This window comes from Tachypleus tridentatus, chromosome 10, assembly GCF_004210375.1.
Source record: "Tachypleus tridentatus isolate NWPU-2018 chromosome 10, ASM421037v1, whole genome shotgun sequence".
Taxonomy (NCBI): Eukaryota; Metazoa; Arthropoda; class Merostomata; order Xiphosura; family Limulidae; genus Tachypleus; species Tachypleus tridentatus.
In genome coordinates this window covers 75818139-75843486 of record NC_134834.1, presented here as the reverse complement: position 1 = coordinate 75843486, position 25348 = coordinate 75818139, and the positions used below count along the sequence as shown (strand labels likewise).

Here is a 25348-nt window from a genome sequence, read left to right as displayed (position 1 = left end):
CGTAGTAGGGGCTGTATCTTAGTCTAAGCGCATTTGCTTATTGTCATGCAATATATATGAGAGAGAATTAAACTGTAAATATCTACGGTATTTTCCGAAAAAATCTTCAACCTCTCACAGCAGCTTTACATTTTACATATCGAACTAATGTGATCAAATAATCAGTTACCACATAATAATGAACCGTATTAGCTAGTTTCTAGCTGTTTATTATCATTACAGTGTATAAAGTTAGCTACGATACCAAATAATCTATTGCCCATATTTGAGCTTAAAAAAGCCAGCAAATAAGAGAAGTTGGGAATTTACAAACTTGCAGCTAGAGATCTTACAAAAAGTAAGGAAACAAGGCTGGAGATACTGTAGACATTTATTCCAACTACAAATTCTGATTTTGACTCCACCATGTGTAATTCTGGATAACAGTGGGGAGCCAAAATAGAGGTTTATAATTTGAGTAAAAATGTCTACAGTATCTCCAGCTGTGTTTTCTACATCCTTTCAATCCCTGTTTGCAGGATTTTAAATTCCCATTATTTTTTTTATCTTGTTACTGTTGTTAATTTTGGTTCACCTTGAAATAATGGTGTATAGTTCCAGCGAGCTAGCCATACTAGGGCCATTTTAAATAGCGAAAGGTGTGTGGCTCTGATTGATTTTCGCGACATTATTCAACCTTGAGTATTACATAGACTAATTATAGAAGAATTCCAGAGGAGTAAGCCGCCACACCTTAAGTGACAAATTATAAATGAATTACCATGATATAAACTCTTTAATTTATAAATCTCTTATTCAATAATTAAACAGAATTGTTTCCTAAATTTGTATTCTCAAGATGGCTAGTGTAAGTATAAGCACTTTAATTAAAATAAAGTACAAAACTTTTCGACCTTCAGGTTAACCTGAAGATGACCTAAGAAGGTTAAAACGTTATTCTGTACTTGATTTTAATTAAGGTGCTAATATCATCTAGCAGCCGTCTTGAGAACACATTTGTATTTTCAATGGGTTTCTCGTTATCACGAATTGTTTCGAAAATTATTTATACCGTGTTAAATGAATAAAAAGCATACTACATTCTGTAAATGTCTAAGAACTGAGACAGCTGCTTTCTGTTTGAAATACTTGTGTGACACCACCTGATTTACAAAAATGCAACACTCCATGGCAGTAAATAGCTGAATTAATATGTATTTGTACTCATCATGATTTAATAGGTCAGTTCTGGACGAGTGAGCTAGAATATATTAAAAATCTGGAAACACAGGGAAAATTGATTCCTCCCCCACATGTTTTATTTCTAAACCTATACGAACATGTAAACCATATTTCATTCATAGTTGTCAGCTATAGGCAATTTACTGTCTTGTTCATTCGTATCGTATTTTATCTGATGGCTATGTAATTTATGTGATATCTTAGACCAAGTATTCTTCTATGGATATTTTTGAGGTAGTGTATTTCTTGAATTTCAACGCACTGTTGTGAAACACGTTTTCATATTGATGATCTTAAAATATCATCCGCCCTTTTGTGGACCAGTGAGTGTGGGTGATTTCATAAATATTACGTAAGTTAGATAAAAAGAAATGTAAATATCTGTGGTAGATGATCGATAAGCAGAGGTTTTATGCAATAGGAGTTTCTTTTGAAATCGGAAATTCAAGTTTTTATTCATTAGATAACATGAATTCTAAAATGAGTATTGTGCGTAATGTATAACTTGTAATTTGTTGTCTGAAATGGACTGTTATGTAGAATGCCACGTGTATAAGATGTTTTGATTTACCTCATTCCGTCAAAACGTATATTCGATAAAATTCTTGTATTTTTGAAATAGAATATTGTTTTTAACAAGTAGTATAAAACTATTTTGTTTAAAGATGAACTGAGTATTGTGGGTAGTATTGGATAATGTATCGGTCAGTATATGCTATTGTAATTATGGTCTGTGTAAGACTATCAATACGGACAAATTAGAATAAGAGGATATCTATCTGTTTACATTACTATTCTCTTGTTTTGAGTTCCTCCTTGGAGAGATGGAGCCGACCGTTCATGTTCCATCTCTGCGCAGAAGAAATTTTACTCTCTTTTCAGAAAACATTTGTAATATATTGTTTAAAAAGGTAAGCCTAGACGTAACATTTGTAATATATTGTTTAAAAAGGTAAGCCTAGACGTAACATTTGTAATATATTGTTTAAAAAGGTAAGCCTAGACGTAACATTTGTAATATATTGTTTAAAAAGGTAAGCCTAGACGTATAAAAAATACAGAAACTATAAAACCGTAAATATATGCATATAAATAAGTAAATTTGACATTTTTTGGTTTTGATTTTTGTTAGAAAAAAGAACGCAATTTGCAGAAAGACACCAGTAAGCTAAAAAATGTGGCAATTAAAAGTGTAGAAACTCAAATTTGGTTAAACAATGAAATTAGAAGTCTTTACTGATGCAGAATATATGGAAAGGAAGGTAGAAAAGACGGATTTAAAATAACTATTCTGAAGTTTCTGTAGTACCACACACGAAAATAAACTCTAAACTACCATTAGTATTGTTCAATAAATTGTACTTCTGCTAAAACTAGTTGAAACATCAATGCTTTAACTTTCTATTAGGCTTCGTTGGAAATGAGAAACCACTCCACCAAAACAAGAATAACAACAAAACCATTATGAAAAGAAAGCGAAAATACATAAAGAAATTATCGAAAATTGTAACAAATGTATATTAATTTAGAGCAAAACTTCAAGGCTAGTTTTAACAAAATTAATAGATTGCACCTGTGAAAATGGCTTCAGTAGTTACAGGGGCATAATGTTCAGTTTCCTGAGTGTGTGTGTGTGTGTGTTGTAAATGAATCGAAAAAAAATTTCCACAAAGTAATTTGAACATTTATTTAAATGAGAAGGAAAACTATACGTACTCGCTACTTATTTTTACTTGACCCAACAACAAAACACAACCGTGTGTTGACTTGTGTAGTGCATCTTGAAAATCAAATTCGTTAAATTCCTGGTCTGTTAAATTAATGCTTTTTTGTAGGTTTTCATCTTAGAATGAAATCATCAAAGTTTAAAGGTGCCGCAAAATTCATCGATGTTCCTGTTTGTTTTTTCTGGTAAATAAATTAGATGTGCTATTTTTTTACTGGTCCTTTCCCATAGTTAGCAAAAATATTTTGTAATGTGTATATTTTAATCGATATTTTCCACATAAAATACCTTGAATTTAGATAACTAGCAAACCAGCTTAATCAAATGTTCTTGAGACCAGATTTATTTGCCAACTAGGTCAGTCAAGAGAAATTGTTTTATGTACAACTTGTAACATCAAAATACTTCGAGAAGAATAAACTCAAGTTCAGTAAATGTTTTTGTACGGAAAGCTTTTGGTGATGGTAGGAGGGAGGAGCTTTTGTTTAAAGAAGCTCGTGTAGATTGTAATGATTTAGCGTTTGAGTGATGGGGTCAATTAGTAGATTAAAAATACTGTATTTGAAGACTGTTAACATAGAAGTTATTTCTAACTGTAATTTATCGCAACTAACATTATGCCTAAAGTTTATAGCTGCCGTTTGATAGGTTGTTTTTGGCAAACGGTATTATCTCGTACTTAACAAAAGTTACTTACTGATTTGATTACTAAAAACCTATTCGCTGCATGAAATGAATTAATGTCAGTATGCTTCGTTTTGGTTTTTATTCAGCTATTTATAACAAAATCGGATCTGACATAACTGAGGTGTAAGATGGTGCAACGCTTAGAAACAAGTTTAATATCTAGTTAAATTCTGTACCAAAATAAATTTCGTTTAATGCGTCTAAGTAACTTACGAGAACAATACAACAACGTTTTTTTTTTGTTGTTAAAACGCTATTACTAGCAATAATTTTTCAAAATTTCGGATGGTGATTCTGGTCGGAACATTAAAATGATGCATACACTAGTACCTCTTATTCCCTCAGGGTGTCAGAGGCAAGTTTGCAGACTTACTAACTCCGATCTTCATTCCCCGTGGTGTACTTGATATACAGAAAATAAATTCGAGTACCTGCTATTTTGATTTCTTGTTTTGCATTAATTATTATTAATCGCGAGTTAGCATTCTTTAAGGAAATATCACAACCTATTTTTAAATCGATGTTATATTAAACTGTCACATTGTCTCCTGTGATTTTGGTGTGAATGTCATTTTTAATGGGTATTGCAATTTTATTTTTAAAATATAGTTTATAATTGTAATGGTTTCCACCTGTTAACAAAGGAAAACATTAAAAATACCTTCTATTCAGCTTGGAAGTACTTAAACCTCTTTGTAGCTAATGCATTGTTAGATAGAGGGAATTGTAATTGTGCTTTAAATTGGAATTTTTTTATATTTATCCAATATTGAAAAATATCGTTTTGCTACATTATATTAATGTGAGATACTTTTCTTATAAGATTATCATTTATTCAGAAAAAGTACATTAACATTTTTAACAGTTAAAAAATGTTGAATGTCTCTAAGCTTTCTAAGGAGAGTTCTTTTAGATTTTCAAATAATAATTTCTGGATAAAATTGTACAGACCATTTTCTATGATGAGGAAAAGAATGACAAATACTTTGTACTACACATCACTTTTAATACTTAAATCTGGGAATAAAAATATGAAATTTATCTGCAAGGATGTCAAACATAAAATGTTGATAAATGTTTATTTTGATTTCAGATCTTTTGGTAGTGATTTGTATCTTTAAAAAAAAAAAAACACCATGGGGTTGAGAGGCAGTAAGCAAAAGGCAGAAATTACTGCTCCACCAAGACCAGAAAAGGATAAGAAAGTTAAACGCAGGAAAAGCAAGAAAGATGCAGCTGCATCTAATGGGGGAGTTGGAACAGAAGAGTCACAGGTAAGGTTGTAGTGGGTTATGGATGTACTTAAATATCTGATCAAAGTTATTTCTTGTACACTGTGAATGTGCACTGGTGGTTATGTGGCTTCTATTTCTCAAGAACTTTATTTCTGTGGGTATTTTGTTAAATCATGTAATTATTATACTGATGTGAATTATAGGTGTGAAGGGGTATGTATTAGATATATGTAAATTGAATGTACACAGTATAATTCTTTAAGTGTATGTTTTTAATTTTGTTTTTGTAACATTTTCTTGTTGAAGTTTTAAATTATTTGGTGAAAATAATTCAGTCTAATCCATGTAATGATACCAAATTACTTTATTTCTACTTTTAAATTTCTGGCCTGGCATGACCAAATAAGTAGGGTGCTTGACTCTCAATCTGTGGGTCATGGGTTCCAATCCCTATCCCACCAAGCATACTTGTTCTTTCAGCTCTGGTGACATTATAATGTGATAATCAGGCCCATTATTCATTGGTAAGAGCAACCCAAGAGTTGTTAGTGGGTGGTGATGACTAGCTGCCTTCCCTCCAGTCTTTCACTGCTAAATTAGAGATGGCTATCATAGATAGCCCTTGTGTAGCTTTGTGTGAAATTCATAACAAACTCTCATATTTATATAACTTGAAATATCTAAGTTTTATTTGCAATGTTGAAATGGGAATACCTTGCTAAATGGTACTAAAACTTAATTGTAAATAAACTTGTAGAATTTTATAATCAAATCATGTAACTGGATATATGTGATAGTTAATGCTAATGCAAATACTAAATGAAACTAAACTGACTACTCCGCACTCATTAATTGTTACAATAATTAATTTTCACCCATTAATAATTCACAAATTTACTAGGTGTTTGATGTTAAATTTAGAACTTTCTAGGTGTACTCTACAAACTTCTCTTAATTACTCTTTATCTGACTTGCAGTTAAATGATTTTTGTGAAAGTAGTGTTTGTCCACACAAATACAGATTATAATTCTGTTTTTCTGTTTATTAGTGTGGATGAAATATCTACACAGGATTTGAAGTGTACATTAAAGTAATTAGTATGGACTGTAGAATTGGGTATACAACTATCTCAGCACATGAAATTAGAATTGTGATCTTTTTCAAATTGTATGTAGTGTAGGAGTACTAAATATTTTCCTGGCCTCGGTTTTTTCAGCTATACCTGATTTTTATTTCTCTCTACAGTTTTGATGTAGTTATGCAATTATTATATAGTTACTGCCAGTACAGCATAACTAGGAAATGTTGGTTTATTTAATTGGCTTGTTATAATTGTACACTGAATTGGTATTGTATTATAAGCTTATAATACGGTCTATAAATATTTGATTGTAACCCATCCTAACAATAAAATGTGAAGGTGAAATTGATAAGAATATTTTCTTCATTACGTAACGTTTAAATACCTAAAACAACCTTTGTATCACTTTGAAATATTTTAGATTCTAGCAGTATGTAAAGATATACCAGTCTGTGGTATCTGTGTTTAATGTTTAACATCTAATGCAACATACACAGTTTTTAATTGTTTTCACATTGTCATATCTTTTCTCTTGTATATTTTTAACACTCCTACAAAAAGTGGGGCCTAATAGGCCCCACTTTTGTAGGAGTGTTAAGGCTTTTCTCTGTTGAAATAATTTTGCTTGGGCTTTTGTTCAGCTTGATTAACCTGTTTCAGAAATTGTCCTCATTCATTCCATTGGACCCCAACAAAAAATTACTTTTAATCATTTAATTATATATTTCAATTAACTTTTTGCTACTTGACAGCTTTATATAAATATTAATCAAGTTTGAGAAGATCGATAATGGAAATTTATAAATCAATTTTTTGAAATTATGCTTAATACTGTTAATTAAGGTGTATTAGTTTTTCCTAAGCAGTAATTTCACTGTTGTCTGAATGAATAGGATATGTGTGCATCTGTAATACATATTCAGTTTTAATATTTGTTGTAGAACAATACTGAAGAATACACCAAACCAGAAGAAGTGAAAACAAGTGATACTGTTGCAGAAGAATCCCATGAAGGTCATGAAAAAGATACCGAAAAAACGGAATCCAGTGATGATAAAAAAGATGTTGAATCATCTGAGAAACTGACAGAACAGTCTTCTGTTGCTGTACCTGAAGTAAGTGAGTCACAAATTAGATCTGACAAACTTGAAGAACCTTCTGTAAAAACAGAACAGCTTGAAACTACAGAACCTGCAACTGTTGATGAAAATGTCCCAGAAAAAACCCAACAAACCTTAGAATCATCTGCATCCACAGAGGATAAAGAATCTGAAAAACCAGTAGTAGAGGTTACTACCAAATTAGTGTCATCTACAGATGAACCGGATGTCTCCACTGACAAAAATATCATTGCTAGTGAAGAAGTGCCTTCAGCAACATTTGGAACAACAGAATCCTTAAAAGAGTCTATTGTAAATTCTTTGGATAAACCAGTTGATGATGTTTCTATTGTTAAAGAACAGAATGAAATCCTAGAAAAACTTCAAACAGAAGAAGCAGAAAACGCACATCAGACACTTGAGAAAGTCCCTGTTAGTCAAGATAATATTGAAGTCACAGAAGAATCTTCAGAGGGCAACTCAACAACGATAATTATTGATAGTCTGGGAAAAAATGTAATTACTGAAGAAAATAAAGAAGAAATTGAAGATAACCCTCCTGAAGAAGCTTATGAAAAAATTATTGAAGAAAGAGTTGATGAGAATCCTCCTGAAGAACCTAGAGAAGATCTTAAGGAACAGTCAACAGATGTTTCAATCAGTGAGGAAAGAGATGATGGTAAAGAAGAAAAGGAACAGAGGGAAGAATTGAATGCAGAGGAAAAGGAAACATGTGAACATAAAACAGAAGAAAATGGTAAACCTGAAATTGGAAAACCTCAATCAGAAATTGAAGAAAAGGAAATGCACCAAGAACAAACAAGTGAACCAGATGTAGAGAATACTGAAAATCAGGTACTAAACTTCTTACAAAATACATAGCAGTATGTTAATCTGTACAGTTTTTATTAATTGTACTTAGCTCATAAAAATTGTCATTTATTTCTTTCCTTCATTTTTATGCAGAAGTGAATTTCATTTTGTAATATTTCTTCCACTGTACAATTTCCTTGAACTAATGATGATTGTCTAGTTCCATGTTGTTGTTTTCAGTGGTTTTTTGGCTGCTTTTTTACTGTTTAGTAAGTAAAGAAAATTGTTGCATGTTATAATAATTGCTTAAGAATGCATAAATTTGTCCATGGTTCAGTCTTAACATTGAAATTTTATTGCATATACAAATAGTATTTCAGAAACTTGTCTCATCTAATCCAGCTGATGCTCCTTGGCAGTGACTAGTTAGACAGTACATATCTAAACTGTTTTTATACAATTCTATTTGAAATCCAAGCTGGACATAATAAATATATTGTAGAAAAAAGTTATTTTCATGTGTCATAACCATGATTTTTAGCTTGTTATTCATAAGTGTTACTTGCTTAAATTGTTCCAAACTTTTAATTTGTTTTTAACTGCTTAATATACAAAATTATTTTCTCTAATACAAGAGATGTTTGCTAATCACTTTTATTCTCTTAAAACATTTTTTTTAATCTAGTAATTGTCCCACAAAATGGTAAATATAGTTTGACTGTTTTGTGGAGTACTGATTTTGAAAATGTGGGCTGTTTCACTTTAAATCATCAGTAAGATACAGTATTATAATAAAATTCAGGATTCAACCCCTTTTTCCAATTAACACAACATAGATAGGCCCTCTGTGAAGCTTTGCCTAAAATAAGTGTTTCTAGATGTTGAAACTTTTCATAATGGGGCAAAAATAATAAATTCCATCTGTAGGGTTTATTGTGAGTTTGAATTTTGATTGGCTAGTGGTAATTCTATAAAATTACCATAACCCCTAACTGTTATCTGAAAACATTAATCCTACAAAACATCTTTAAAATAGTGCCTTAACTGTGTTAGGTTTTAATGATGTTGGAAGGATTGCCTTGTTTTCATAGTTGTTGTAAGTATATAGATGAAAAGTCAGTCATAACTCATACTAAAGTTGTCTAACAGAATAACATTTGCTTTGATATGTTAAATAAACATTTTTAAGGAATGAATAATTGAGTTCAGTTGCAATGAAATTAGTTTGATAGCATGATATCTGAGTTAGATCCTTTAGAAATTACCATTAGTAATTAATTTTGCTTATTTTCCCTAACGACATGGAAGTTTCTAGCAAAATATATGTACAATAGCTTTACGGTTGAAATTCTAACTAAGTAAAAATACACTTTTCTGATATATTTAGTGATTTTTGAAGTGAAACATAACTCACAAATACATTCCTTAATCTTGTGATTAAAGTGCAAGGTCCAAATTAGTTAATTTAATACCAGAAAATGTTTAAAGATATTAAACTGTATTGGCATTACTTTCTCCACAGCCTGCCTGTGACAGAGAAGACCAAGTGGCAATCAAGACAACTTTCCCAGTTGTCTTCATCTGGGATAAAGAAGGAAAAGAGGTTGGTGTCTCTGGTACTTTCAATGAGTGGAGTGATCCATGGGCACTTTCTGAGAGGTAAGCTCATTTTATTTTAAAATTTATTTTTTGTATATCAGCAGAAGTGATGAGAAACTTTAAGAACTAAAGTTTAAATAAAAAATATCTGTTTTGAAGAGACCTCTGTCATTTACTGAAATATCTGGGATTAAGTATCACTAATCTAATAACTCGTAGGTCTGTTTCCTAAATCATATTGAGAACTGTTACTGGGTGAGGATTTTAATACAATTTAAAGTGTTCATACAAATGTTCTAAATGTGATAATGCACTTTCTAGGTAGTTAATTTTTTTGGTTTCTTTTCACAGTGTTGCTGATTAAGATATTTACATTTGTTTATCTAATGAATTTTGAATTACAGAATAGTATAAACAATTCATATGATGCTGTATTACAGAAAATACAAAGTACATTTATTTTTGCTTACCTGCACTTTTGGAAGACTTCAAACATGTTCTCGTGAATCATAGTTCAAATATGTTTTCCTTTGGAAAACAAAAGTTAAGGTTTTGTTTCTTTCATTTTTTGTATTGTTAAGTAGTGAATCTCTTATACAGACTTTTACTATGTTTCATTTTCAAAAACATGAAAAAATGACATCCTATAGCATACATTTCCATGGTTTATGTGCTTGAATGTCAATCCGTCTTGGGTTTGAATCACTATAGCACTGAATGTGATTGTATTTTTAGCTGGGGGTGGTGGTATAATGTGATGATCAATCTCAATATTCATTGGTAAAAGAGTAGCCCAAGAAATGACTTTTCTGTAATCTATCACTACTAGATTAGGGATAGCTAGCACAGATAACCCTCTTGTAGTTTTGTATAAAATTCCAAACAAACCAATCACAGCATACATTCTTCAGTGTCAGTTATGTCAAGTCAAGTGACATCAGACTACTATAAATTCATTCTTACCATAGCAAGAACATACTCTTGCTAATTGAAGAATGTGTGTAGAGGGATGTTAATTATCAAACTTAGTATTCAGTATTTAAGAATAACTACTTTACTTAATTTTTTATACAAGGTTTATCAAGCTAATTTCATGTAGAAAAGAAATTCTCCTTTTTGAAATTGATTATTTATAATAAACTTTTAAAAGCTACTACACATGGAAGACAATAATAATGTTTTTATTAAGATTAAGGATATTTGTCTTTGTTCCTACTTTAGCAACACATTGTAAATGACAGTTTTTCTTGTGAAATACAATTAACTGTTAAATAAAGATTATAGGAATAGTTAAGTGAGTTAATTTCAAATCCTGTTAACGCAAAGCCAAACATTGATCACTCTTGCCTTATCAATTACATTGTTTGATTAAGATATATGTAGTAATGAGTGTTTTACAAACTATTCAGAACCTGGGCATTTCCTAAGATCTACCAATGTACAAATGTATTGATATTCTGAGTTATCTGTCATTTTACATCCTGAATGGAGGTTAAACTGTCTCAAATCCTTTGAAGACTTCTAAAGTTTTCATTTCCAGGTATTGGCTTTTGTAGCTGGTAGGTTACAGAGATTTAACTTTCTCAGATTCTTGTTAGACCATAGTCTTTACATCTAGATGTTGGCATTTGTAGGTGATAGGCTTGAGGTAACTTAATAATCTGTCACAAAAACTTTATACAGTTGATAATGAAATAATTTGTTTTTAATACATTAAAAAGAAGACCAATAATATCTTAACTATTTTAACTTGTTTTGTACCCATAAATCTTAATAATCTTTCTTTGTTCCAAGAGTAAGTTAAACAAGAGAGAATCCCTAATAGATTGAATCTAATCTAATCTTTCCTAATAAACATGGTACTTAATTCTTTTAGGCAAGATTAGATTAAATTCAACCACTGAGACCATTTTTCCTTATTAGCTATATTTTTAGGCACTAGCAATATCAAGCATGGGGCACTCATATATTCAGTTTGATTTTATTACTCATCGGGATCTCTACCTTAAATTTGTTAAGGCAGGATTAGAGTAAGTTAATCTATGAGACCTTGAGAATGATCAAATACATCAGTTGAAAGGGTTTTAACCTCCAAAGCTCAAAACACTAATTAGGTCTCAAGGTGGTCAAAACATGGAGTTGTGAGCTTATTCTGTACTCAAAAACAAACTTGGAGCCATTCTATAAGTTGCTCAACTGTGGCTAAAAATATTGGCAGAAAAAAAGCAAGTAGGTTTGTTACTTCTTCATTTCTGTATGGTACTTAAAATATGGAAGAAATATCTACATTACAAATATTTATCATTTAAACTTGGGAAAATCTGTAACTTGTACTTCATCCAGTGACTGTAGCTGATTTAGTTGATCAGAAAAGGAAGGATCATTTTAGGTAGAAAGTTGTTGAAAATACTTGGTTAGTGCACTACAAGTATAAGTTATGTTTGTTCTGTTTTCAGCAAATGCAATTTTTAATGTTAAAGCTAATGACAGTATTGATTAATGGGATAGCAGGTGTTTTCTAAATCCTGACCCAGGTTTTTTATTAACAAGGTAAAAACAAACTTCACCTTGTTTAACACTGATAATTTAAGATCAGATTAGTCAATAATACAGGGGAAGTAAGTTGTTAAAACAATTCAAACTAGCCTCTAAAAATGAAATGGATATTGCACCATTTTTGTTTTTTGTTTATTAAAATCACTTTAAAATTTCATGGTAAACTTGTATTGTTAAAGAAATTATAAACTATTATATTGGAAAATATTATAGTATGGCAAGCTATTTACTTCTATTTTATTTATTATCAGTGAAGGGAAGTTTTCCTTAGCCAGAGATCTACCTGAAGGAGAATATCTCTTCAAGTTTGTTGTAGATGGAAATTGGATTGTGGATGTCAATCAGGTGAGGGTTTTTGTTAAAGCACCACTTGTTTGGTGGATAGTTGTTAAATACATATGAGGAAATGTATTATACTGTTTTTTGAGGTTTATTTAAGAAATAGGTCATAGCAAGCTGGTTTCTGTATATAAGGCTTTGCAAACCTGTTTACTTGTCTAGGTTGCTGGAAACGGGATTTGTAAACAGTAAATTTACCTACTTGTAAATTGAACTAGTAGTTTTCTAGAAAATAGCATTCCAGAACTGGTCTGAACAAAGCATTATACTTACCTGCATTGGTAATTTGTTACAAGTTTAGTTTTCTGAGATAAAATTAATAATAAATTTGAAATAGTATTCATAAGCAGTTTGAATGTTCTAACATTATATGACAAACTTTTCTTGATGGTCGATGCACAATTATGTAAAGTGATATTTATTGTAAAGAGAAGTATATTTTGCTTATGTTGTTGCATACTTTTTTTTTAATAAGTTGTAATTGATATATTTTTGTCTTTTGTTTTTAAACCTAGAATTTAAGGCACAAGATTATAATTTTTGCAAAAAATTTTTTGTCAGCATTGATTTTGTAATTTTTTTAGTAAAGTTTGTAAGTAAGAGTATGATCAAACTGAAAACCAAAACAGTGTTAATTTTGTTTGCTAGCTATAAGTGTAGCACATGGTTTGCTTTATTAGATGGTGCATTGTTGGACAAGTGAGTGTAATTGCCACTATGCATTAATTAGAATAAATGCACTAAGGAAATGGTTGTAATAGAATAAATGAAAAGAAATGAAAGAGACTGAGATGGGATAATGTTATTTTGGTTTGAAGAGGTTGTTTTTTTTCACTGCATCATTCTACAAATGAGGTAAGACTGTCAAGTGCAAAAAAATTCATATTTTGATTGGCCTGGCTGGCAGTTATTCTCATAAAATATGCATTTTGGAAAATTACTTGTGTATTCCATACAACTATATTAATAATATGTTTGATTTCTTTTTCTTAACTAAAACAATGTTGTTGATTGAGGACTTGTGCATTTGTTTCATTGTTGTATGGTTTTGTCTCAGATACTCACCCAACTGGTCAGGTCATTGAACTTTAGCTTACTGTAGCACCTCATTTATGAATATAAGTGTGGAAAGATACCCAAACACCATATCAATACTTTAGTTGAAATGTATAGTAAGTCTGTGGAATTGCAGTACCAAATTATTTCAGATTAAATGTTTAACAATGTTTTTAATTTTATAAATAAATCTTACTTCTGTATTCTGTAATCCTTGAAGTTTAATACAAGTTTTAAATTATTGAAGAAAAATAAATTAATTAGTTTTTAATGAGTGAGTTTAACTTGTGCTATTAAATTAACTTCACTGAGTAATCAAATGGCACAAAAGTATGTCCCAATGAACTGCTGGTTTTTCCATTGCCACGTCTCTATGAAATGTTATTTTGTTGATGTTTCTTGTGACAATAAAACCCATTGAATACGAGTTTACTGTTTGCTAGTTTTCTTTAGTTTTACAGTATACAATCCTCTATCTCCAAGTGTTGTTGAGATCAATACATATTTGCAACATTAGTTGTGAATTTGTACTGAAAAGCTTAAACGATACATTTGTGGCATAACAAAATTTCTGTTGAATTAGTGAAGAGATTGAGTTAATAAACTCGCTAGAATTCGATGATGAAACTAACTTGCACATCTTTTAAATATATGCAGCATTTTTGTTGTTATTGTGGAAGATAATTTGGATAATTAAAATGATCACAGATTTTGTTTTGCTCTCTTAATGCAGTCACAACTGTCTGCAAGCAGTGAATAGCTGCAGGATATTGAGATCTTCAAATTTACTTTTGTTTCTTCCTTTAAAGTGCGAGACTAATGAACAGAAGTTAAGACTACTGTGTAGTTCCTATTTCTGTAGTCACCTTCAAAAACCAGGACACACACATCCATCATTATACCTTTTATCCCAGTGATGTTTGTAATATGTTTTTGTTGTAGCTAAGACTACTTTTATAAATGTTTTTTTATAACTATGGCTTTATATATACGCAACTTTTGAACAAAGTGTTTTTGTTTTGCTTTTCTGTTTTTCATGTGGGACTGGAATTTTATGACCACTGAAATAACAGCTACTTATTTTCTTAATCTGGATATTTCATTTACCATTACATTAGAAATTTCGAGGTGTTTATAACAACAGAAATGACTTCAAATAACATACTGTCTGTCATCTATAAATAAGTGTAATCCATAGTAGCTTTCATAAAGATGTTTAGTTCAGAATTTAAAGTATTGTTTATTAGTCTGTAACAAATTTGAACACTTTATTCTGTGTTTATACCTGAAATGCTCAAGTTTACTGCTATAACTTTCCTACTGTAATCAAAATCTACAAATTATTTTTTGATAAATCTAAAACTACTAACTGAATGGTTATTCTCTTCTGTATGTGATTATCACCTTCAAAGACAGTTTTTAACCCTTAAAGTTAAAACTTTTGACCTTTATTGTGGACTTTACTGTTATTGATTTGCCATCAAGGATGGTGAGGACCCTTTAATCAGGTAACTTCATCTCCTACATTAATATTCATGTCCTGTAAATACTTTGTTCATTATACTTAAAAATGGGTGTAATCTTACTTTTGCTATCATTCTGTTTTTTTAATCTTTTATTTTAGTATTCTTACCAGTAAAAAATAAATGTGAAAAGAGACTGACTGAGGTGATTAAAGGAATCATACAGTCTGATCATACTTGCAGATGTTTCTTAAGCTTAGAACTCTGATTTATTTTGTGATAGTGTATGGTTACTTAATACTCAATACTAAGGCCTTTTTTTCATCTACTTCCATATTTTTGTATTTAAGGAAGAAGATTGAGTAAATTTTATGTATGGTTGTGTAACATATTCTTTTGACTTTTTTACTTATTTCTTGTATTTTTTCTCTTTGCTATTAAACTTATCTGAACTCTAGGTTTGCTTGTTGTTTGATCTTTCGCTGATCTTATTGCTGGGCAACTATATGCCTCTAACTGTTTACAAACAGTGAATATATAGTTAGATTTTGGACATTATGGCTACAAGCGCATGCATTTCTCTTTAGTAAATTTAATTTTGTTCATTTGCTGTTGCATGTTATTTCAGTCCTAGTACACAGCTATGATGCTTATGACTTCACTGATTTTCAACATTTCTTTGTATGTATTTTATTCTTGTACGTATTTTGATTAGATTTCATATAGAAATACATAGAAAATATCTACCATTTGTTTACATTTTAATGAAACTGATATACGTATCTAATCTTATTACTTAAGGGTCCTTAAAATGTTTATTTTTAGTGCTACAAAACAACGCTTGTGCTGGAGTGCAGGAATTTTGATGTTAAGTCATCAGAAAAATCCATGTAGGATAATATAATTTTGTATTTTAATTTGTAAAATAACACATCTTCTAAACATGCTACTTTTTTGTTTATGTAGCCTACAATTCAGTCAGAAGAGCACGGACAAGTTAATGTAATGAATGTTCAGCCTTCCATTGTCCAGGAATGATAGTGCAGTGATCAAATGGATGGAACTTGTACTGATTATATGGAATACAGTTTTTTAGAGACTTGGAGATTGTAAAGCTATGACTTTCAGAATTACCTACATTATTCCAGTTTTTGATATGTTAAACTAACCTACTTTGCCAGCTATGGAACTTGTCAGTCAGCTTTAAAACAAGTGTACATTTATTTCAAAAAAAAGTATCTTGTCTGTTGTTAATCATGACAGTTTGGTTTCTGAAGAACCTTTTCTTGGGATAACTAAAATGCATAAAGTTTTTCATTTTAGGTAAAATAGGACTGATCGGTTTAGGATTTTTTCAAGTTAAGATCATTTAAAGAGTGTCTCACTTCATGAATACTGCATTTATAATTAAAATAAATACTAGTAAACATAAGTGAAATGAATTATTAAAACATGTTTATTGGAATATTACAAGTTCATTGGTAGAATTCCATTATCTTACTGGTTGTCTGGATGCTGTCTTACAAATTACAATTAGTGTACAGAACAAGTATTGAACTAATAATTTGTCAAACCTTTTCAAAGTAAACAAGTGTAATTCAAATTCTAATATTTTTTTCCTAAACTTCCTTTGCAAGTGTATTTCTTTATTTTTTAATAAATATTTTTTTACAATTTTTGGTACATTAATTCTTTTACAATTACATAATACTTAAAGAAGTTTTATATTGTGTGTGTTTTCAGTGTGAAAATATTTGCAAATGTGTTGTCTTGGATTTTGATAAACATTAAATTTGGTTCAGCAAATTTAGAAATTTCTTTCTACTCCCTTACAGAAAATTGTCAAAGGTTTGACAAAAGAAAACAAGTAATAAAAACTATTTTTGATCTAAATAAACAGTTACTAGATTAACATTCTAAAGGTTACATATAAATATCTTAAACTTCATATCTACTCAACAATACGTTCTTGGTTCTATACTAAAACAAGAACATACATAATATTTTTATTTCTAATGTTCTGATTTTTTTTCAATTAAGGTTCCTATTTTAACACTCGTTGAATTTTGATGCTCATTGTAAATTTTTTTTTTTATTTTGATGGAAATTAGGTTTTTTTACAAAAAATCAAATTTAATATTGAAAGCAAATATTTATGATTTTCTTCTACTTCATTAAAAACACTGGATAAACAAAGGTAGCAGTGTAATAAAAATCCAAACTATAATTAATTTTTATTAATTTAAGAATTGAAAAACATAATGCAACAATTTTGTGATTGAATTTTGAAGTGTTGCTTGCCTTATTCCTGAAATGATTAATACTAATTTAAATCTAATTTATATTTTACAAATTCATAAAATGTTATATAATGTACACCAGTAAAAGCTCACATATGTGTGCACTACTACATCTTGTATTTTCAAATACTTTTAAAACTCCATAATTATAAGATGTCTGTCATTGTTTATTGAATAAAAACAATGAATAGTATTTTTGAAAACTAGTTATTACCCTGATTTAAAAACAAAAGTACAAGGTTGAAATATGGCTTCTTCTAAATTTTGAAATTCAACTTTGGATATATGCAAATAATTCTCAAAGTATTTGTGAATAATGTGGTATTCAAAGTATCTATTTTTCAATTTAGATGTTTCATTGGTAGGTTTTTAATTCTTTAGTACAATATATCAAAACATTAGAAAATAGATCAGTCAAACTTTGTAGCGTAGAACAAGGCTCTGGGACCATTTTTTAATCACTCTTTTGTCTTACTAAGTAAATATATTTTTATTAAGTTATAAAAGTACCAGTTTTTGTACTTGTATATAGTACATTTCTAGTTCAGATTAATAGAAAATAAAGGAAATTTTAAGGTGTAACATGCTCATTAAACCTTAAAACAAATTATTAAAGATGTGCAAAATTCATAATATTCAGGTTTGTATTGCAAGATACGGTATTCATACTTTTAAAGGGATAATGTGTTGGCTCAGTCAAGTGTAGATTAATTATTAAAGCAGCTGTCAGGCTTTAATGTGCTTGCCCAGACTACAAAAAGGTAAAACCAATGTTAACATTGTGGTTAAGGTTGATAAAATGATGACTCAAAAACAGGCTTTATATCGTTTTATTTATTTTATACGAATAAAATTGTTACTTGTGGTTTTAAATATTTAACACTTGGGACTAAATACGTTTATTCTCATTTAAAATACATTTATTTTTTCCAGACATAAACTGAGTATGTATACTGAAATTTAAATTATCAATTTGATTTGTATTAATGCAGGAAAATAAATTCATTCCAGAAAAGAAATGCGTTGCTTTTTTTGTTTGTTAGAGTCAACAGGATAGGAGGTCAGGTTCTTTGTTTTACTAGTGAATGACAGTAGTATTCAACATTTGACTTTCTACTGAAATACTGTTTTGATTCCATGTCTACAGTAGTCGTCAACTTTGTGGAGTAATAATAGGAATTTACAGCTTGAGAACAATATACCTTATTTACAGCCTGTTTAACTTTTTGTGATTAGTCCCTAATGTTATGTATGATCTCTGTATTTTAATTCGCCTTGTTTGTTTCTGCACTTCTTTGACGACATTTATTACCCTTTTTTAGGTTGACAAATTTAACAATTCTTATTCAAAATAATTAACAAACGTATAATAAAGAAAAGATGTACTGGTATGCAACGACGATAACTAAAATGTATAGTTCTCAAAGGATCCTTTAGAAGACAAACTGTATCATCACGTATTATATACCGGCTTTCATCAATGTTAGTGTGATATAAAAGAAGACGAGCAGCAACAAATCAGTCTTATCTGAAGGGAAATGTTTCTTTTAAGATAATACGCCATGCATTAATATGGTATATGCTTGTATTTATAGGTCTACGTGACGTGTGTTGTTGTCCAACCTGCTGCGCACAAATCTTCTCTAAAATAAGGGGACCCAGTATAAGAGGCAGTATGGCCAGGTGCTCAAGACACTCGACTCGTAATCTAAAGAGTCGCGAGTTCGAATCCCTCTCGCACCAAACATGCTCGCCATTTCAGCTGTGGGGGCGTTGTAATGTAACGGTCAATCTCACTATTTGTTGGTTAAAAAGTAGCCCAAGAGTTGGCGGTGGGTGGTGATGACTAGCTGCCTTCCCTCTAGTCTTACGCTGCTAAATTAGGGACGGCTAGCACAGATAGCCCTTGAGTAGCTTTGTGCGAAATTGAAAAAAACTACAATCCTTCTAGTTTTACATTTTTAAGTTAAGGACGGTTAGCTCAGATAGACCTCGTGTAGCTTTGGGCGAAATTGAAAAACACAACAAGCGGATAGTATGTGCAAAATATATCAGAAAGACATGCATAGCGTAAGTCACTAATTCTCGACACTTACAACCGTTACTTTAACATCAACTACTTAAAATAAGATTAGCTATATAAAATAGGGCTATGTGCAGTGTTAATAAATACTGAACACGTATTCACAAATTTAGTTAAGTATAAAAAATTAGTAGAATCACCAATGTCGTCAGAATAGGAAAATCCATAATAATTGTCAACTGCTAATAAGTTGCTGAAATGTAGTCGCCGAAAATCGCGTAGATACTGCGATCTCGAATAACAATATGCAACAGCAAAATCGGGAACCTTTCATGTGGCAGTTTCCTTTTGTAAGTGGAAGAAAATGCGCGAGTTGTTTCCAACCATGCACGATTGGAAAAAACACCGGTCGTTTTGTTGTTGTTTTTGTGTTCTTTTTTAATAATATAAAGTGAATGACATGGAAAGTTTTGCATCCGGACAAAGTTAATGAGGTCGAATTAGGTTGGAAACTTCTCTCAGGTTCCTGCAAAGTTCATGTATGATTCCACGCTACGATCGAACGAATTTCATTTGTGACTTCAATAATGAAGATTCGAAAGTGCAAAATTAATTGTATCGCGAAATCATAACAGGGATTGGTAACTATGGCAAACTACAAACGCTAGATCTCCATCTTTAGTTAGTTACTTTTTACGATCCACATTCCTAGATTTTAAATTCCCACTTAATAATTATCCTGTATGTTGGCTTTTCCTAATGCACAACAATAGACAAATGTATGCCAAGAGTAAGGACAAACTCCCCACTAAGCACGTGTACAATTTTACCAATAGAAAATTAGCCTTTTCAAATAAAACAAATACGTATAAAACATTGCTTTTAAAACAATTACTTACTGAGCCAGGTGAGTTTGTCTCAAGTTTCATATAAACACGCGTCCAGAACAAAAGCAGCCGTTTATAACCACTTAAATCAACATTAAAAAAAATATTTTAAATAGCCCATGGGCATTCAGAATACTTCATATGGTACATGTGTCTAGGTTTTGGTGCAGCATACCTCGTCGATTTTGCTGTAGGCTTATGTAACAATAATGCGAACAAATAGGTAAATTTTGATTTTGTGTGCTACCATGAATCACGTATTTTGCTCATTATCAGTTTGTATGATCTTAACTATTGAAAAGGAAGAGTTTGAGTGAGTGAGTGTTTCAAGAACAAGTCTGTTTTTGAGGTGGTCTTTGACCAAATGTTTTATTAGAGTTTCGAGCAAATTCCTGTGGTTAGTGATGAAGTTACCGAAATATGTGAAGGGTTTCGTAGACTTGTATTTAATTTTCTGTGAAAGGGGCAGAGGCAATTACAGCTTTATCATCATGAGTTAAGTGCTTACAAAGGCGATAAATTATTTTTGTAGTAAAACAACAGCATCTTAGACAACAAGCTGTTCCAACAGTACTCTCTGACTGGTGATATAGTAATGAAAGACAACACTTTCACAGTAGACAATACCCGTAGTAATGCAGAGAACATACATTACACTGCTATTTTTGACTATGAACACTTTATTTTATTAAATACTTGTTTGTTTTTTAATTTCGCGTAAAGCTACTCGAAGGCTATCTACGCCTAGCCGTCCCTAATTTAGTAGTGTAAGATTAAAGGGAGGGCAGCTAGTCATAACCACCCACCGCCAACTCTTGGGTTACTCTTTTACCAACGAATAGTAGGATTGACCGTCACATTGTAACGCCCCCACGGTTGAAAGGGCGAGCATGTTGCCGTCCCTAATTTAGTAGTGTAAGACTAAAGGGAGGGCAGCTAGTCATAACCACCCACCGCCAACTCTTGGGTTACTCTTTTACCAACGAATAGTAGGATTGACCGTCACATTGTAACGCCCCCACAATTGAAAGGGCGAGCATGTTTGGTGCGACAGGGATTCAAACCCGCGACCCTCAGATTACGAGTCGAACGCCTTAACCCACCTGGCCATGCCTGGCCTATTAAATACTTGATCTAGCTGTAGGTAATCTAAATTCACGATTGTCATCTGGTGTCGTAAAGCCAAGATGGGCCAGAGATGATAATGAATTAATGTTTTTGTTTGGTATATCAAGAAGTAAAGTTTCCAAAAAGTATTAATGTTTGAATTAATTTACACATTTGCATTTGATATAATTAAAATTTTGGTCCTCTAAGGAAGTTGTTGACTATTGCTTGTTTGCTGAATGGTCAGTTTTAATGGCCTCACCAACTGTGAACCTAATTAAATTAAGTCAAGAAAAGAAGAAGAAAAAATGCCTGATCATTCTAGCTCTCTGGATCTTCATTCACATGAGCCAGGTGCTGCCAAGTGGTTAATCTTAGCCACTGATAAGTCCTATGATTCCCCGATTTAATAATATATTTATAAATGTACTTTGAGAGAGATACCCTCCCTTGATTTCTATATAGTGGCTAACCCTCTGGATCTTTATTCACATGAACCAGGTGCTGCCCAGTGGTTAACAAAACGACTGAGCGTTTTGTGGCTCATATAAGTTAATTACAATTATTGTAGGGGTCGCTGTTGCGGTATAAGGCGATGGCTAATTCACATTGTTTATTGTGACAGTAATTCATAGTGGATAGTTGACTAACTGCTAGCCTGGCATGCCAGGTGGTTAGGACGCTCGAAATGCAATCTGAGGATCACGGGTTCGAATCCCCGCTATACCAAACATAATCGTCCTTTCAGCCATGGGGGCATTATATTGTGACTGTCAATTCTGATATTCGTTGCTACGTAAAAGAGTAGCCCAAGAGTTGGCGTTGGGTAGCGATGACTAGTTACCTTCTCTTTTGTCTTACACTGCTAAATTAAAAACGGCTACGCAGATCGCTCTCGTGTAGCTTTACGCGAAATTCAAAAACAAATAAACACACTAGCTACCTTCTTTCTAGTCTATCATTTCAAAATTAGAAATAGCTAATGTATATGCACTGCTGCTCAAAATCTTAAGGCCAATGAACATAAATAAAAAATATGCATTTTGCATTGTTAGATTCAACCACTTGAGTAGAGCTTCGAAAGATGAAAATAAAAAACTTTTTTAACGTTTAATAGGGTTTGTTTGTTTGTTTTTTGGAATTTCGCACAAAGCTACTCGAGGGCTATCTGTGCTAGCCGTCACTAATTTAGCAGTGTAAGACTAGGTCATCACCACCCACCGCCAAACTCTTTTACCAACGAATAGTGGGATTGACCTCACATTATAACGCCCCACGGCTGGGAGGGCGAATTTGGCGCGAACCCGCGACCTTCAGATTACGAAGCGCACGCCTTAACGCGCTAGGCCATATTTAATAGGGAAAATGTAAACACTATGAAATTTGCCTAAATACTAGCTGGTCAAAAGTTTAAGAACATACCAAAAAGAAGTCCTAAATAGGGCAGGAAATGCCCAACAAGAGGTCTCAGTAGTGAGTTGCACGGCCGTCATTGCGAATAACTGCAAACATTCGTTTTGGCATGGTCGATATAAACGTTTGCAGAAGGCTGGCTGGAATGTTATTCCAAGTGGTGAAGTTGGCTTCACGAAGATCATGCACTGTTTGGAATTGATGTCCATTTCTACAGACTTCCCTTGCCATCCACCCCAAAATATTTTCAATGGGGTTCAGGCGAACACGCTGGATGGTCCAAAATAATCACGTTATTCGCCATGAAAAAGTCCTTTGTCCTGCGGGCATTGTGGATTGCAGCGTTGTCCTGCTGAAAGATCCAGTCATTTCCACACAAATGAGGGCCTTCAGTCAATAAGGATGCTCTCTCCAACAAGCCAGCTGCTGTTTGACTCCCCTGAATAACCTGAAACTCCATTGTTCCATGGAAGGAGAAAGCATCCCAGATCATGATGGAACCTTTTCCACTATGTCGTGTAAAAAATGTCCATCCAGGCTAAATTGTTTCTCATCAGAGAACAAAACCTTCTTCCACTTTTCTACGTTCCATGTTTGGTGCTTCTCAGCAAAGTTTAACCGAGCTGTTTCGTGGTGTGGCCTTTCAAGACGTTTACGGTTTTTAAAGCCTTTCTCTCGTAGGTGCCGTCTTATTGTTCTTGAGCTGCATTCTGCGTCCGTAAGGGCCTTAATCTGGTTCGACGATCGGCTGGTGTCTTGCTAGAAAACCCGTCATATCCTCCTGCTCAACGCCGGCGAAATTTTCTTGAGCCGACCATTTGAAATTATCATTCCGTATCCCTCAGGGTCTTTAAAGAAAATTGCAACAGCAGTTTAACTACGCCCAGGCTCAACAGAGAGAGACCTTACTTCTGCAGCTCGACAATTCTGCCACGTTCAAACTCTGTCAACTCTTTAGCCTTTGTCATGTTTTTACTCAATGTAACACAGGAGATGTCAGTGGGAGATTTTGACAACGCTAATGCTTGAACACAAACGTCTAAATTTCGTTACGTGTTTACCGATTAACGCTTCGTTTCAGTATGATCTTAAACTTTTGACTATATAGTATTTAGGCTGATTTCATAGTGTTCACGTTTTCCCTATTAAATGCTAAAAAAGTTTTTTATTTTTATTTTCCCTTTTCTTATTTTCATTTGTCGTAGCTCTACTCAAATAAGTGGTTGAGTCTAACAACGCAAAATGCATATTTTTTCTTTATGTTCATTGGCCTTAAGATTTTGGTCAGCAGTGTATCTCTTGTGTAAGTCTACTGAATATCTAACAAAAACAAACTTTGTTCATATTTCAAGTTTCATCTTTAAGCCACTGTAAAAAAATTTCTGATTGTTTGTTTCAGGCTGGTTATTTTCTTACATAGAGAATGGTTTATTTATCACTTTCATGTTTGTTTCCATTTTCATGCTTCTAGTCAGGTAGATGTGAAACTCAGGTTTAACTTTCTGTGGCCCGGCATGGCCAAGTGTATTAAGGCGTTCGACTTGTAATCCGAGGGTCCTGGGTTCGAATCCCGATCGCACTAAACATGCTCGCCCTTTCAGCCGTGGGGGCGTTATATGTGACGGTCAATCCCACTATTCGTTGGTAAAAGAGTAGCCCAAGAGTTGGCGGTGGGTGGTGATGACTAGCTGCCTTCCCTCTAGTCTTACACTACTAAATTAGGGACGGCTAGCGCAGATAGCCCTCGAGTAGCTTTGCGTGAAATTCAAAACAATTTAACTCTGTAATACCTTTTCTGTCAGCCTTCAAGTTACTATAGTTGCCGTTTGTTTTTTTCTTTAAGGTAAATCGCTATATTTGACAAAACTACTATGTCATTATCTTGTTTTACAAGTGAACTGAAAACGGCTTAAAATTTGAATAATTTTAAAACTTTTTAACATGATTATGTTGAACAAACTACTAAAGACTGTGTTCAGTAAAAGTATCTAATAAATAAGGTGAACGTAAACGATATTGCGTAAGATTCCAAACATTCAATAAAACGAAATATTGGATTAAAAATGTTCCGCAAACAGAAAGCCGCAGATCCTGAAAATACTGCATTCCTTATTGGAGAAGCAAACTCATCAAACACCAAATATGAAGGTGAATTTGGAAGATTTTCTACAAAGTAACTTTGACAAAAAGAACGATAAAGACACGAAAAAAAAAAAAAGATAGATTGTTGTCGGTTCCTTTAGCTTAAAATTCACTGTTTAAGAGTATCGTTTTAATCTTCTTGTTATTTTGACTGTCACGCTGCAATAGGATTTTATGTAGCATTACTGAGAAATTACAGAAATTCGTAGGTCTGGCATGGCCAAGCGCGTAAGGCGTGAGACTCGTAATCCGAGGGTCGCGGGTTCGCGCTAAACTTGCTCGCCCTCCCAGCCGTGGGGGTTATAAAGTGACGGTCAATCCCACTATTCGTTGGTAAAAGAGTAGCCCAAGAGTTGGCGGTGGGTGGTGATGACTAGCTGCCTTCCCTCTAGTCTTACACTGCTAAATTAGGGACGGCTAGCACAGATAGCCCTCGAGTAGCTTTGTGCGAAATTCCCAAACAAACAAACAGAAATTTGCTACAATTTTCTCAGTTGTGCATTAGTATACACATCAGTGTGTAAAGTTACACAAACGCTTGTTTAGTCTTTCAAAATAAAGACGCAAAACGTGAACCTTTTTCCAATAGTGTATGTAGT

At 32.4% G+C, this 25348-nt stretch overlaps 1 protein-coding gene across 10 annotated transcripts in view; it reads left to right on the top strand.

Moving 5' to 3' along the window:
• The window catches only part of LOC143229611 (uncharacterized), a 50728-nt gene that overhangs the window by 23164 nt on the left and 2216 nt on the right, over positions 1 to 25348 (top strand). For 5 of the 10 annotated variants that reach the window (XM_076462184.1, XM_076462179.1, XM_076462178.1 and 2 more), the window contains 5 exons: positions 4728 to 4908; positions 6893 to 7906; positions 9387 to 9523; positions 12271 to 12364; positions 15844 to 18196. In XM_076462184.1, the coding sequence (XP_076318299.1) occupies positions 4771 to 4908; positions 6893 to 7906; positions 9387 to 9523; positions 12271 to 12364; positions 15844 to 15915 (1455 nt within the window). In that variant the 5' untranslated portion in view covers positions 4728 to 4770 and the 3' untranslated portion in view covers positions 15916 to 18196. Of the gene's footprint in view, positions 1 to 2112; positions 2133 to 3061; positions 3133 to 4727; positions 4909 to 6892; positions 7907 to 9386; positions 9524 to 12270; positions 12365 to 15843; positions 18197 to 25348 lie in introns of those variants that run through there. The other 5 variants (XM_076462187.1, XM_076462186.1, XM_076462188.1 and 2 more) reach the window with 3 other exon arrangements.